Genomic DNA, 12,823 nt, shown 5'->3' on the forward strand with positions numbered 1-12,823 from the left:
AAGGCTAGTTTCTCTGATAGACAGGAAACCCCAGAACGGCTATAGTGTATCCCTTTCCTACATCTTTGGTTTACGTGGTTCAGAGAGTAGAACTTCCTTTCCACAATCTTGCAAAACCCTAGATCATATAGACACATATCCAATTGATCCTCCTGACAAGAATAATGTCCTTGAAAATAAATGTGACTTGTTAACTGTTCTGTTGCTGCACTACATATTCTAACATGCAAAACTGTGAGGTTAGGCATTTTGATGGCTCACAGAGGCTGCAAAAGATTGGCTCATGCTTTGAAAGTGTTCATGATCACTGCCTAAGATTGCTAAAAAAAAACATATGCATGCACAAAACATCCCACACTGGGGAACTTAAAGAATAATAATTAGAGACACGTTATGAATGGGGCATGGCTTTTTATTTTAAAATTGTCTTCATTATCAACCTCAAAAGAGTCTCTATCTTTTTTCGGTACTCATTTTCAAAAACATGCAACGATACATTAAAACTCATCTCCTTCATTTTCATCCTCAAAGGAGTCTGTGCCCACTTCTTCGTAGTCCTTCTCCAAGGCAGCCAGATCTTCCCGGGCTTCGGCAAACTCCCCTTCCTCCATGCCCTCTCCCACATACCAGTGCACAAAGGCCCTCTTGGCATACATTAGGTCGAATTTGTGGTCCAGCCGGGCCCAAGCCTCTGCAATAGCCGTTGTATTGCTCAGCATGCACACTGCCCTCTGAACCTTCGCCAGATCTCCTCCAGGCACCACCGTCGGTGGCTGGTAGTTTATGCCAACCTGGAAAGCAAAAAAGCCTTAATTAATACAAGTTGCAATGTACATCGCACCCCCTGACAAGTTTCTGACTATGTTATTTTCAATCCATTATCATACAATGCGCTGTGCATTATGCTGAAAATGCTTTTTTTTCCCTTTGCAACTCAAGGGTCCATTTCACTATCTCTAAGGTTTTCTGAAAATATCAATATTAGAAAACACCCTTAAATGTATTCACGAAAGATGTTTTAGTGTGTTTTTATATCAACAAAAAAGCACTTTATGAGTGGTCCTAAGCATGTGCATCCTGACGCATGCATTTGTTTTATTTTAACGAAGGTAATAACTAGTGTATATCACCAGCATTGTGGCCTTTCGTCTTTAAACAGTAAAAGACATACTGGGGAGTAAATAAAATCATTGCTCAAATTTTAATGCCTTTAAAAATGGGATTTGGGAATCTTGTGAATAGTAGAGCTCAGGTAATCAAGAAGGATATCTGATAGAGATTCAGAGTTGCTGTGTACATCAATACACTTTTTCTCCTCTTTTTAAGAATGAACATGTGAACTTTTTCTCTTTTCCAGACAAATGGTATCAATGATTGAAAAATGGTCCATCTCTTTTTGGAGATAACAGATCTAGCCCCTCTATCACATCAATGGGCAATTGGGATTTATTGAAATGGAATAAGAAAAAGTGTATATGTACTGAAATGCATGTTATGTTTATGTTAGTGTACTTGAAGGCAGATATCATTCCTGAAGGCTTTTATGTAAAACAAATTCCTAAAGTCTTTGTAGATAGATGATCCAGAATTTAAACTGAAGCGTGAGCAATTAATGCATTAGGGATTGAATCCTTTTGTTTGTTTGTTTTTATTATTTGTAATGCGCACCTAACCCAAGGGTAACAAGGCGCAGGAGCAACAAGAGGATTGTATAGCTTAGATTACATAGAACATATTGGATAGAGTCCCACTAGGGTTACAGTAGAGGACACATTGACAACATAGGCAGCAGGTGCCAACGTAAGGTTATCCAAGGACAATTTACATATAGATAGAATAATTACAATAGTACACTGTGCATACAATAACATACAATATTCACAATTTACAGGTTTATGTTGTATCAGATCAGCAGGGCGGAGGAAATGCCAGTGCATTAGTTATCGTGATCCTTAACCCATTGGATGAGATTAGACCTAAATTGTAAGTAAGGAAGGTCTTCTCTTAGGGAAGGCGGTAGTGAGTTCCAGTGTAATGCTGCTTTGGCAGGGAAACTGCTCCCTCCGGTCAAGTACGTTTGAATCTTGGTACCAGTAGTAGGTCGGCATTGGCCTTTCTGGAGGGGGGATGAGATAACTGTCTAGTGAATCTTGTTATGAGGTATTGAGGGGCCGAGTCGTGGAGGCATTTGTGAGTCAGAAAGACAGATTTAAGGAAGATCTTGTCTTTCGTGGAGAGCCAGTTGACAGAGCTTCTAGTGTCTGAGATGTGGGCTTTCTTTGGGAGACTTAGGGCTGCTCTAAGAGCATTATTTTGCAGGATTTTGCAAATCTATTGATTAGACAATGCAGAAGTAGAATGTAAAAAACAAGGAGAAGAATTAAAAGATCAAGAGAAAGAATTGCCAGAGAATGCAGAGGCCACAGATGCTAAAAACATATCGGAAACGTTCACAAAGAAATACTAAAGTTCAAACAAATAACATATGACAAAAAGGGTCTAAAAAGGAAATAGCCAATTAGAAAGATGATAAACTTTCCCTTTTTAATGCCAGAATATTATCAAGAACAGAATGAGCAAGCCAGCAAATCTTAGTCAGAGAAATCAGTTACTTAATCTGCAAAGATATGCAACTTTCTCAGATACTTTGAAATCATCAGGCAGTGATGCAGAAGAAGCAAAGTGAGGAATGACACAGTCTATGTCATCTGCACCTCAATTTATGTCCTGCCTCCTCTGCCACACTGTTGAAATAATGGCTGCAACCTCCAATAACCTGCAATAACCTCCAAAACAACAGCCATTATTCCAACAGTGTGGCGGAGGAGGCAGGACATAAATTGATACCAACCACCGGACAGTGTAATGAACACACGACAGGAGAATTACCAGCAGCTATAAGATCAGGACAGCCGGTAGACCACATTTCCAATCTATCTAATCCTTTATTAATGACTGGGGTCATAGTTTTACTCCATTGAATAAAGCAACCTTGTTTGAGATAGAAATTGGAGTACTAAGGTGTTTTAGATTAAATTGACGTAAACTTATTTCTTTACTAAAAGGGGATCTCTAGTTTAAACTACAAACACATAACTTAGACAGGCCTCAAAATGTGCCCCCATACCTATGATCCAAGAATTGACTACTGAAATAAAAGTGATGGAAGAGCTGAATGGGAATCCTGGAAAATATAATAATTAATCATTAGAGATGAACTGTCATGCCTGTGTCACTGGCGCACACATTGGCAACCATCATGGACTATTTGGAACTAATTTATCTTCATAATACTCTTTGAACAACCCCTATTCACACTTTGGTCCTTCATTTCCATTTGCACGACTTTGGTACTTTCTTATTTAATCCAGCTAACAACATGAACCATAATGCACCTTGCTACAGTTATCATTTCCTGGCTATTCCCATTCATCAGTATTGGAACCACAATCCCCAGAAACCCTAGCGATCAGTGCTGCTTCCACCTTCTCAGGACCAGAGAGAGAGGAGGCAGATTACCTTCAGGTATGTTGCTCCAGGTGCTGCCAGTTATCCTGCCTCAGTACAGGGCAGGGCTGTATTTAAGCAGCTGCCTGCAGGAGCACAGTCTCTTGCATCAAGAGTTCTCCCAACCCCTTTTTGCCTTGAGCCACGATTTGTATGCTGTTCCTGTTGCCGTATTATCCTGCTTCTGATCCAGTGCCCTTTGCCGGCTCCTCTGGGCTCCCTGCCTTACAGCCTGCTACACTCCTCTGCCTTCAGCCCTGGTCCTCTGGGCTCCCTGCCTTGCAGCCTGCTACACTCCACTGCCTTCAGCCCTGGTCCTCTGGGCTCCCTGCCTTGCTGCCCTGCTCCTCTTGGCTCGCTCCTTGCTGCCCTGCTCCTCTGGGCACTCTGTCTGCAGCCTACTACAGCTCTCTGTCCGGCTCCTCTGGACTCCCTGCCTTGCAGCCTACTACAGTCCTCTGCAGTCCACACAGTTTGCCTGCACCTTGTGCCATCCGTTACTGCAGCCCTGCTTCCTTGTTGTCAGCCCCCCTGTTTCCTGGCTACTGCTCCCTTGCTCTCTTCCTTGTTTGCAACCCCCTGTTCCTGATCCCAGTCCTTCTCTTCCTTGAGTCTTCTGTCCTCCCCTTAGGTTATCAATTTCCATTATACTGTTTCCTTCTTTTCCTTCTGTTAGCTTTCTCTTGTCTTTCTAGCCCTGAGTTACTGTTCTACTATTCCGTGTACAGTTTCCGGTCACCATTCCCTACAGTTAGATAATAGGTTCCGCCCTTCCTTTCTTCCGGATCCTGTTCTGAACCTTGTTCTCTTTGACCTCCTTTCCCTGGATATTTCTGTTTGTGTCTTCACTTGTATTGTACAGAGCTTGACTGTTGGTTTCCGGCAGGCAATCTCTGCCCCTTCCCTTGTCGCGTTTTCAGTGTTGTACTTCGTGTCATTGTTTGGTTCCTGCTGGATCTGTACAGGCTTCAGTCTTGTGAAGTACTGTTACCTTGTTCGTGGTTTAGGGTTCAGGTACAGACACCCACTGCTGTTGTTCCCAGCCATGAGCATACAGAGTGGGCCCCTGTAATAGCAATCTGTGCCGAAGGCTGGAGTTTCCAAAGGTCCGTGGAACACTCTTTCTCATTTCTGCATACACCCCAAGAGGGAATCCAGTTTGTTTGTACCTTTGTAATCCCTATCCCTTTTTGTTCACAGCTACTGTTGCCTATTCTTCTTTCTTGTTGAGCCTCCTGCTGTGTGTGCTTATCTGTCACCTTACATCAGCACAGCCACCAAAAACCTACCTGGGTGCCCTTTGCCACTCTTGACAGAGTGCCATTCCTGACATGAACTCACTAGGAGAGAACATGACTAATAACGTAGGCCCTACCATTTGCATTAAACCAGAAGATAAAGGAGGATGGATAGTTATTATGAAATCAAAGCAATATGATGCACAAGTGAGTAGACCTCTGAATAGCCAGAGAAACTATAAACAAACTATAACAAGATCCAACTAGAACGTTGAGTGAGACTATTAACATCGTGACAACTGAAGCATCATAAAAAGGATGGATGACTAAGTAAGAAGAAGCCATTTTCAAACAAGTCTAGTGATTCCAGCAATGTGCATATAAACCTGCAGTGTCCTCCAGGATGTTTTATTTTGTTAGCTACAAATTATATCTTAGAACGTCTATGTATGTGTATGCATTTATAAAAGACTACAATGTCATAAATTAATTTCTATGTAAAGGATACCACAGCAATGATACAGTTAGTGAAACAGATGGATTAAGGTCCAAAAGCAGATAGTTACTGAGGAGGTTGAGGGCCCTTAAACAAATATACTGCAAAGGGATTCACTCTAGGTTATTTGAAGCCTTCCCAAATACTCTTCCACTCCCACACATGGTACAGAAGAGATTCATTATGCAATTAGCAGAGACTGCATTGACTGAAACAATTTTTCTTTGTCAAAAACAATTGTTTCAACAGATAAAAGAGACAAGATAGGGCGCTATTTTTGTGCCTGATGTGAATATATTATAAGGTAGCAGTCGCCGCCCTATAGTTAAGGTGAGTCAGAGTTCCACACGAAATCCAAAAAATGAATTGCTAATAACTTTTAACTAGTGCAACGGGTTTGGCTGAACAATTCCATACAATTATGTACGCACAGGCCCCTCCCTACTGCCTGATTGGAAAGTTTGGGAAAGATCTGTTACACATTTTAAAAAGGGATTAAGAAAAAAAAACACTTCCGGCCTACTCCCCTTTCATTTTCCCCTAGACAAAAAAAAAGATAGATTTTTGCTTGACCGCACAGCCAAAACCACTGGACAGTTTTGGAACAGGTTTGAAACTACTTGGGGACAAAGCGTTGACTCGCAATCCTTTTGTGGTTTGGGGATATTCCGACCAGTACTTTTCTAAATATTTGGCAGGGAAAGGGGTGCCCCTTCTTCAAAATAAATAGCTATATCAGCCAGATACATTAAGTATCCAGGTGTTTAGGGTGTTTATAAATGAAAAAAGCCATCATCTTTTTGTGTTATCGATGCGAGAGATAGCTTCAGTTATATGTCAGGTTATACCCAAAGGTTTGGGAAAAATAAAACGCATTAAAAAAGCCATTTGCTTGTCATAAAATATGCAAATGCCATCAGGCTAGAGGTGGGGGCAGCAAGAGGACACCAAGTGAAATTTGGGAGTGGAGGGGGGCTAGGGATCAACCCCTTGAAATTCAGCAAAAGCCACCTTAACTGTGCACCCCCTGTTGCGCAGCCTATGACCACAATGATGTCATCACAGATGGCATCTCTGATGACATCATCTGCCACATACACAAAAGTCAATGTATGAAAAAATTGGATACTATATAAACATGTATTTGACTTTCTGTAGTACGTGTTTTATTTCAATGTTAACATGTTATTCACTTAAAAAAGGCACAGAGAAAGAAATGTACATCTACGGATATGTTTTCAAGCAAATGTGAATTTTACAACTTCATTTTCCATACATATATACATTTTGAGTAAATATATCCTAATACATAGTTGTTCCTTATTTTAAAGCACTTCTCATGTCATTTAGAAAATGATACGTGTACACATTTTTGTTACAATAAAATAATTGAGTATTTACACATGTTTATTTTAAAATGCAGTAAATAATTAGGGTTTAACATGTTTCTCTATGTCTACACATTTATTTTGCAACTTTATATAATTATTGTAGTGAACATGTCTACATATATTTGGGCCAAACAGGAACATTCTAAGCAGTGTTCTTTTTTTTACTTTATTGCTATTAAAAGAAAGTAAACATACTTGTAAAATATTACACATTCATAATTCAGATATCTTTTATCAAAGTACTACAAAGGAAAGATTCAAAAGTAGTGATATGATGCATGTGTAGCTGTTTACTTTTTTAAACAATGCACTCTCTGTTATAAACTATTCTAAAATGCTAATACTACATATGTAGAAACGTAAGGGTGGTCTAAATATGTGCAAATACCTAGAGTGATCGTATGTCGGATGGCATTAGTTAAATAATCATTGATGTCATATATGATTTTATTAGTGATCCCACCAGTGATATCATCGGTGATGTCATAGATGATGTCATCAGTGGTGTCATCTGTGATGTCATCATGGTGGTCATAGGCTGCGTAACAGGGGGCACAAAGACAAGTTAAGATGCCTTCAGCTGAATTTCAGGGGTTTTGTTGCAAGACTTTCTCACCTTAATGTCTCTGCAATTAAAGGTTTTTCCCTGAATATATATATATATATATATATCCATATACAACTTGAGGGCACGGCCATGGGGTCTTGTATGGCCCCAACATATGCCAATCTCTATATGGGGTGGTGGGAGACTCAAGTAGCTTGGACTGAGGAAATGAAAGAGTTCACAAAACACATAGTTGTATGGTACCGTTTCATAGATGATCTTTTCATCATATGGGACGGTACTGAGAAACTATTGCATACCTATGTAAATATCCTGAATGTTAATGATTTAAATATGGAATTAACATCTGTCCAGAGCAGAAAAGAATTGGTCTTTTTGGATGTCCAGTTTATTGTTGAAAACAACAGGCTAACATCCAAGCTAATCAAGAAGAAAACCAGTTCAAATTCAAATTTACATGCTTTGAGCCATCACCCCACAGCATTAAAAAATGTGATTCCATATGGAGAGTTCTTGAGAGCGAAAAGAGCTTGCAGTAATGAATCAGATTATCAGGTTGAAGCCAAACACATAGGTCAAAGGTTTGTCAAACGAGGTTACAACAAGAAGGTAGTGGCAGGCTGTTTTGACAAAGCTGAAATCACTAAGAGATCAGAACTCTTTAAAGCACATAAAGTCAAGAAAAAGGAGAAGATTAGATTCATCACAGGTTATAATCATCAAGCCAGAAATATTAAACACATTATGAGTAAACACTGGAATGTACTTTTAACAGATCCAGATCTCAAAGAGGTGTTGGAAGTAGCCCCTAATGTGACATACCGCAGGGCCCCCACTTTGAAGACAATTCTTTCTCTGAGGATGGTGGTCACAGAAAATAAAATCCCTTCGAGCCATTTTATGAAACAAGATATGGCAGGTTTTCACAAATGTGCAAATTTTAAAATGTGCGATTTTGTGTCCACAAAGCCTTTTATTAGCTGTAATGGTTTGAGATGGAGACAAAAGCACAAAATAACATGCATGACTAAGTTTATAGTGTATGTTATCACCTCCACGTGTGGGCTCCATTACAATGGTTCAACTATAGGAGCTTTAAAGCTAAGCATATTACAGCACTATAGAGCAATAAAAAATGGTGATGTTACTAACCTTTTAACAGGACATTTCATAGAGAAACATGGGGGCGATGTAAAGAGATGTCATTTCAGGACCTTGCTCATGCCCCACAACACAGGAGATTGGGGAACAGAGAACTCAAACTGCGACAACTAGAGGCATCATTAATCTGTAAATTTGATACACTGACACCCCAGGGTCTCAACATTGACCCCGAAATGTTTGTGTTCTTTCAATGAACCTGATGAACCATATGTGTTATTTGATTCTATATGACATCATAAAAATAGTCACCAGCCTACTCTATAAAGATGAAAGGTATGTACTTATGCACTTGCACTTTCCCATCATGTGGCGAAGGGAAACACTGTGGATATCTGTCCACCAACCTTGTGACTGTATGGAATATCAAGTGGTCATCTAGTATGATAATGAGGACAATTTGCACGTGCACTGTACTATTATCATGGATATGATGTTGCCTTCTTCTTTTTACATGGTTACTTTACAGATATACAGCATTATGCTGCCATGCATGCTTGTTTACATCAGTAATTATAATGCAATAGAATGCCATGACTGCACCTGCACTTCATTGACTGTGCTATCTCTGTGAGTATGATGTGGTCGGCTGTTCAACTGTATCACCAATGCACCTGCACTTTATTTCACTGAACATGCTGCTTTAATGTGAATGATGCTGCTAGCAGTTTAAAAAGCACCTATGCACTTCGCCTTTTGTATTTTACATTCCGCTTTACATTCTTTCATGATGGTAGAAATATGCGGGTAAACAGCATTATGCCGTTCTGAGGCAGAGATGCACTGTGAATGTCTATATGAAAGACGGCATTATAAACAGATGTTATGCCCAATAACGTTCTGTGGCAACATAGATTTGAAAAGGTGGGATGCCGCGCTACGCTCTTGTTTCAAAATAAATGCTCCAAGCCTTGGGGCTTATTGGATTGGTTTTTATCATGGATGATGAATTCAAACCAAGTTACAACATGGCGCACTAGCGCTGACAAACACAAGATACATTTTTGTTCATATTTTAGGAGGTAGGAGAATTCGGCATGAAGCAGGAAGCTCAACCCTGAATATCTCGCTAATCCCACTAACTTGGATTTCATCTTGTAGTGGGCAGTATCTACACTTACACTCCTTACCATTTGACCATTTTTAGATGACTGTCCGATTTACATAATAGTAAATGAGGCCTCTTGCGATCACGTGATCGGAAATGATGAAAGGGGAGGAGCCTAATCCTGATCCCGGTTCTCTTCCTGTTTTAAATGCAATGGTGTTTCACGAACGTGGAGTAAAATTAGCCTGAGGGAGCTTGGTGTTTTCAAGGGGAACGCGTGGCGTTTTATGACCTGTATGCCATTAAGGGAGGCTTGTGATGTATGCCTGCACTTTTAAGCTACTATGCATTGTTGGTTGCACGTTTTTATAATTAAATAAAGATTTTTCTAGAAGGTGGTTTGGTCGTGTGTGCAGGGAATAGTTTGTGACAAGTTTTTTAGAGGGTTTTTTGCAGTGGTACAACCCACTATACACATGTGTTTTTTTTGCATATATATATATATATATATATATATATATATATATATATATATATATATATACCTTTCCTTTCAGCCAAAATATTTTAAATTGAAGAAGATATATTGGTTATGTCTTCTATGTTTTTTTATGTTTGGAGGTTCAAGAAAGAAATTCTGATCTCACAAACATCAATTTCTCCTCAGAGATGGAACCTACAATTATTCATTTTTGGGATGTAAACATTAAAGTTGCTGGTGATAGTCTCACCCCAGAGACATTTCACAAACCCCATAGGGCTCAATGGGACTGGGGAAGGCGCTAAATACGGTACCGCAAATTGCGGTACCGTACTTAGCACCAAGGTCCCTTTGCGGGTCCCTACTTTAGGTCTAGACCAGCCGTTCAGGTCGGGTCCTGCAAAGGGACCTCGTAGTAAGGCGCTAAGTGTTTAACGGTGCCGCAGCCTTTTGCAGTGCCGTTAAACACTGCCAGGGTCCTAATGAGGGCCAAGATGTGTGTCTAGAGAAGAATCTTTAGAAGCAATTAGATCTCCTACTTTGTGTCACGATTTCAGAAGAACTAATATCTAATTAAGAAGGAGTCCTGGAAAATTAACCCATACTTGCTTTCAAGAGAAATACAAATTTGAAACAATCTTTATTACATACTGTAAGGGTACAGAAGTAAGGCTATGACAAAATGGTGGCATTTTTTGGGATATAGACTTTTATTAATTAAAAGAGGGCTGGAAAAATGCCTCTCTATCCTGTGAGAACCTGACGGTATTCTCACTCCTACTCCCAATCGGATCCTCTGCACAGGTGACCAGGGAAAGGCCATCACCCTTTGATACTGACCTTGGATACTGACCCTGGGGGTGGAGAAGCAAAGGAGGATCACTTTGGTGGAGGATCTTTGAGGATTGGGAGTGGGGTTCCCTTGGGTGTGGCATGTTATCCCCCTTTCCCTATTGACGACCAACCTAACTCTCCCCTGACCTTTATGGCCAGCTTCCCTCATTTCCCCACATGTGACACTTGACAGTACTGGGTCGAAAGAAGAGGCAACTAAGAGTAATAAAAGCTACACCCTTTCATCACTTTAGTATTGGGCCGAGGAAGATGCCTACAAAGAGCTGTGAGGGTCAGGCATGTCCCTTTAATTATGGTCAGGCAGGGCTAATCAAGCATCCACACCTGCAACATGTCAAGGGGCTGCAAGTGTATAAAGGGAGACCAGCTAAGCAAGGAAGCGAGCAACAGGGAGACCAGCAGGAGACCCTTGTGAGGAGGCAGCCATGGTGGGACCGGAGAAGGAGCCATGACACAAGCAGTTATCCCAGATGACTTGTGGGACCCAAAACAAGTGGCTGAGTATTCACCACAGGTCTGGGGGCCTCCACGACATAGAGTGAGGAGCAGAGAAGACGTTGCCCGCATCCGGGAAGAAGCCTTGGAAGTGCTGGCGTGTCGAGAGAAACCTACAGCAGGTGAGCAGGACTAGCACCAGTGGATTTCTCGGCTTCCGAAGTAAGGAGGAAGTAGCGGGAACCACCGGGAATAGACACAAAAGGCCGGTGAGGGCCGGCAGGGCGGGTCCGCGAGTCAATAGCGGTCCATGAAAATAAGCAAATAAATGCATATTGAATACTGAACAAATGGAAACTTAACATTATAATTTGTATTTTGTTTTACAAAATGAAACCTTACACAAAATGTAATACTTTTTTGAAAGGTTAAAAATACAATATGCAAAACATCTTATGCCACTTAATATCATTTCATCCCACATTTATAAAACCTACACTGTATAAATCATTTAACTATTCTAATTCTTTCCATAAAGCACAATAGTGCATAAATTAATGAGACAGAATTTGAATTATAAAATCTTTCCCAGAATTAATCAGTCAATATAAAATCTATACAGTTGATAACCATTTATGGTGTTGCCCACATTGCCATCCATCCTCCAGGTGCAATAGTACTTTAAGATTAGGTCACCTGGAGACTAAGCTCATTTTGAATTTTGATACTAAAGTGCAACCTTATTCTCTTTGACAGTATATTCTCCCTCGCCTCTCTAACCTCACCTCTCCATCCGGCCACGCTCGCCTTCCATCTGTGCCACCTTCCTCCTCTGCACTGGCTCCCTTGCCTTCTGTGCCACCCTCCTCCTCCTCACTGGCTCCCTTGCCTACTGTCCATTCCTTCACCTCTGCCGAGGCTCCCTTGCCTACTGTGCCACCCTGCTCCTCTGCACTGGCTCCTTTGCCCACTGTGCCTTCCTCCTCTGTATTGGCATCCTTACCTTGCCACACTGTCCTGGCTCCCTTGCTGGCCTTGGCTCCTCTGCCATCCTGCATTTTCCCTCTGGCCCTCCTGCCACCCCCAAGGGGGACCATCATCCCCCGCACTCCCTCACGGAAGACCCTCAAAGATGGCAAGCTGCTCCATATTGCCACGCTCAACACTCGCTCTGCTGTCAAACACTCATCTGACATCTGCAACCTCCTTGAACTTACAGGCCTTGATGTGCTTGCCATCACGGAGACGTGGTTCAAGGATAGCTCTGTCACAAGCTTTGACACACTCCTCCCTGAAGGATAGAAAATCCTCTCTGCGCCCAGGCCAAAGAAGACAGGGGGGAGTGGCAGTGAACTTCCCAGAATGGACCTGTGTCCATCATCCCTACTCAGGCCTACTTCTCCTTCGAGTGCCTAGTCTACATGGTCTCACTCGCGAATACATCTTCTCTCCCTATGGCCACCTTCTATTGGCCACCAAGACAGTCCACTCTCTTCCTCGCGCAATGACCTGACCTGGCTTCCTCTCTACTCTCCTCCTCCTGTCTCCTCCTGATGGGTGATCTCAACATCCTCTGGCCTCTCCTGACTCCTCAGGACCTTTCTGCAACCTATGCAACTCTCTCACCCTCTCTATTCTACCCT

At 41.5% G+C, this 12,823-nt stretch overlaps 1 protein-coding gene across 3 annotated transcripts in view; it reads right to left on the bottom strand.

The window, feature by feature from the left end:
- Positions 1–391: 391 nt before the first annotated feature.
- TUBA8 (tubulin alpha 8) overlaps positions 392–12,823 on the bottom strand; it is a 163,877-nt gene continuing 151,445 nt past the window's right edge. For all 3 annotated transcript variants that reach the window (XM_069628685.1, XM_069628686.1, XM_069628684.1), the window contains exon 5: positions 392–791. In XM_069628685.1, the coding sequence (XP_069484786.1) occupies positions 498–791 (294 nt within the window). In that variant the 3' untranslated portion in view covers positions 392–497. The remainder of the gene's footprint in view (positions 792–12,823) is intronic.

Source organism: Ambystoma mexicanum, chromosome 12 (assembly GCF_040938575.1).
Source record: "Ambystoma mexicanum isolate Mex_15411 chromosome 12, UKY_AmexF1_1, whole genome shotgun sequence".
Taxonomy (NCBI): Eukaryota; Metazoa; Chordata; class Amphibia; order Caudata; family Ambystomatidae; genus Ambystoma; species Ambystoma mexicanum.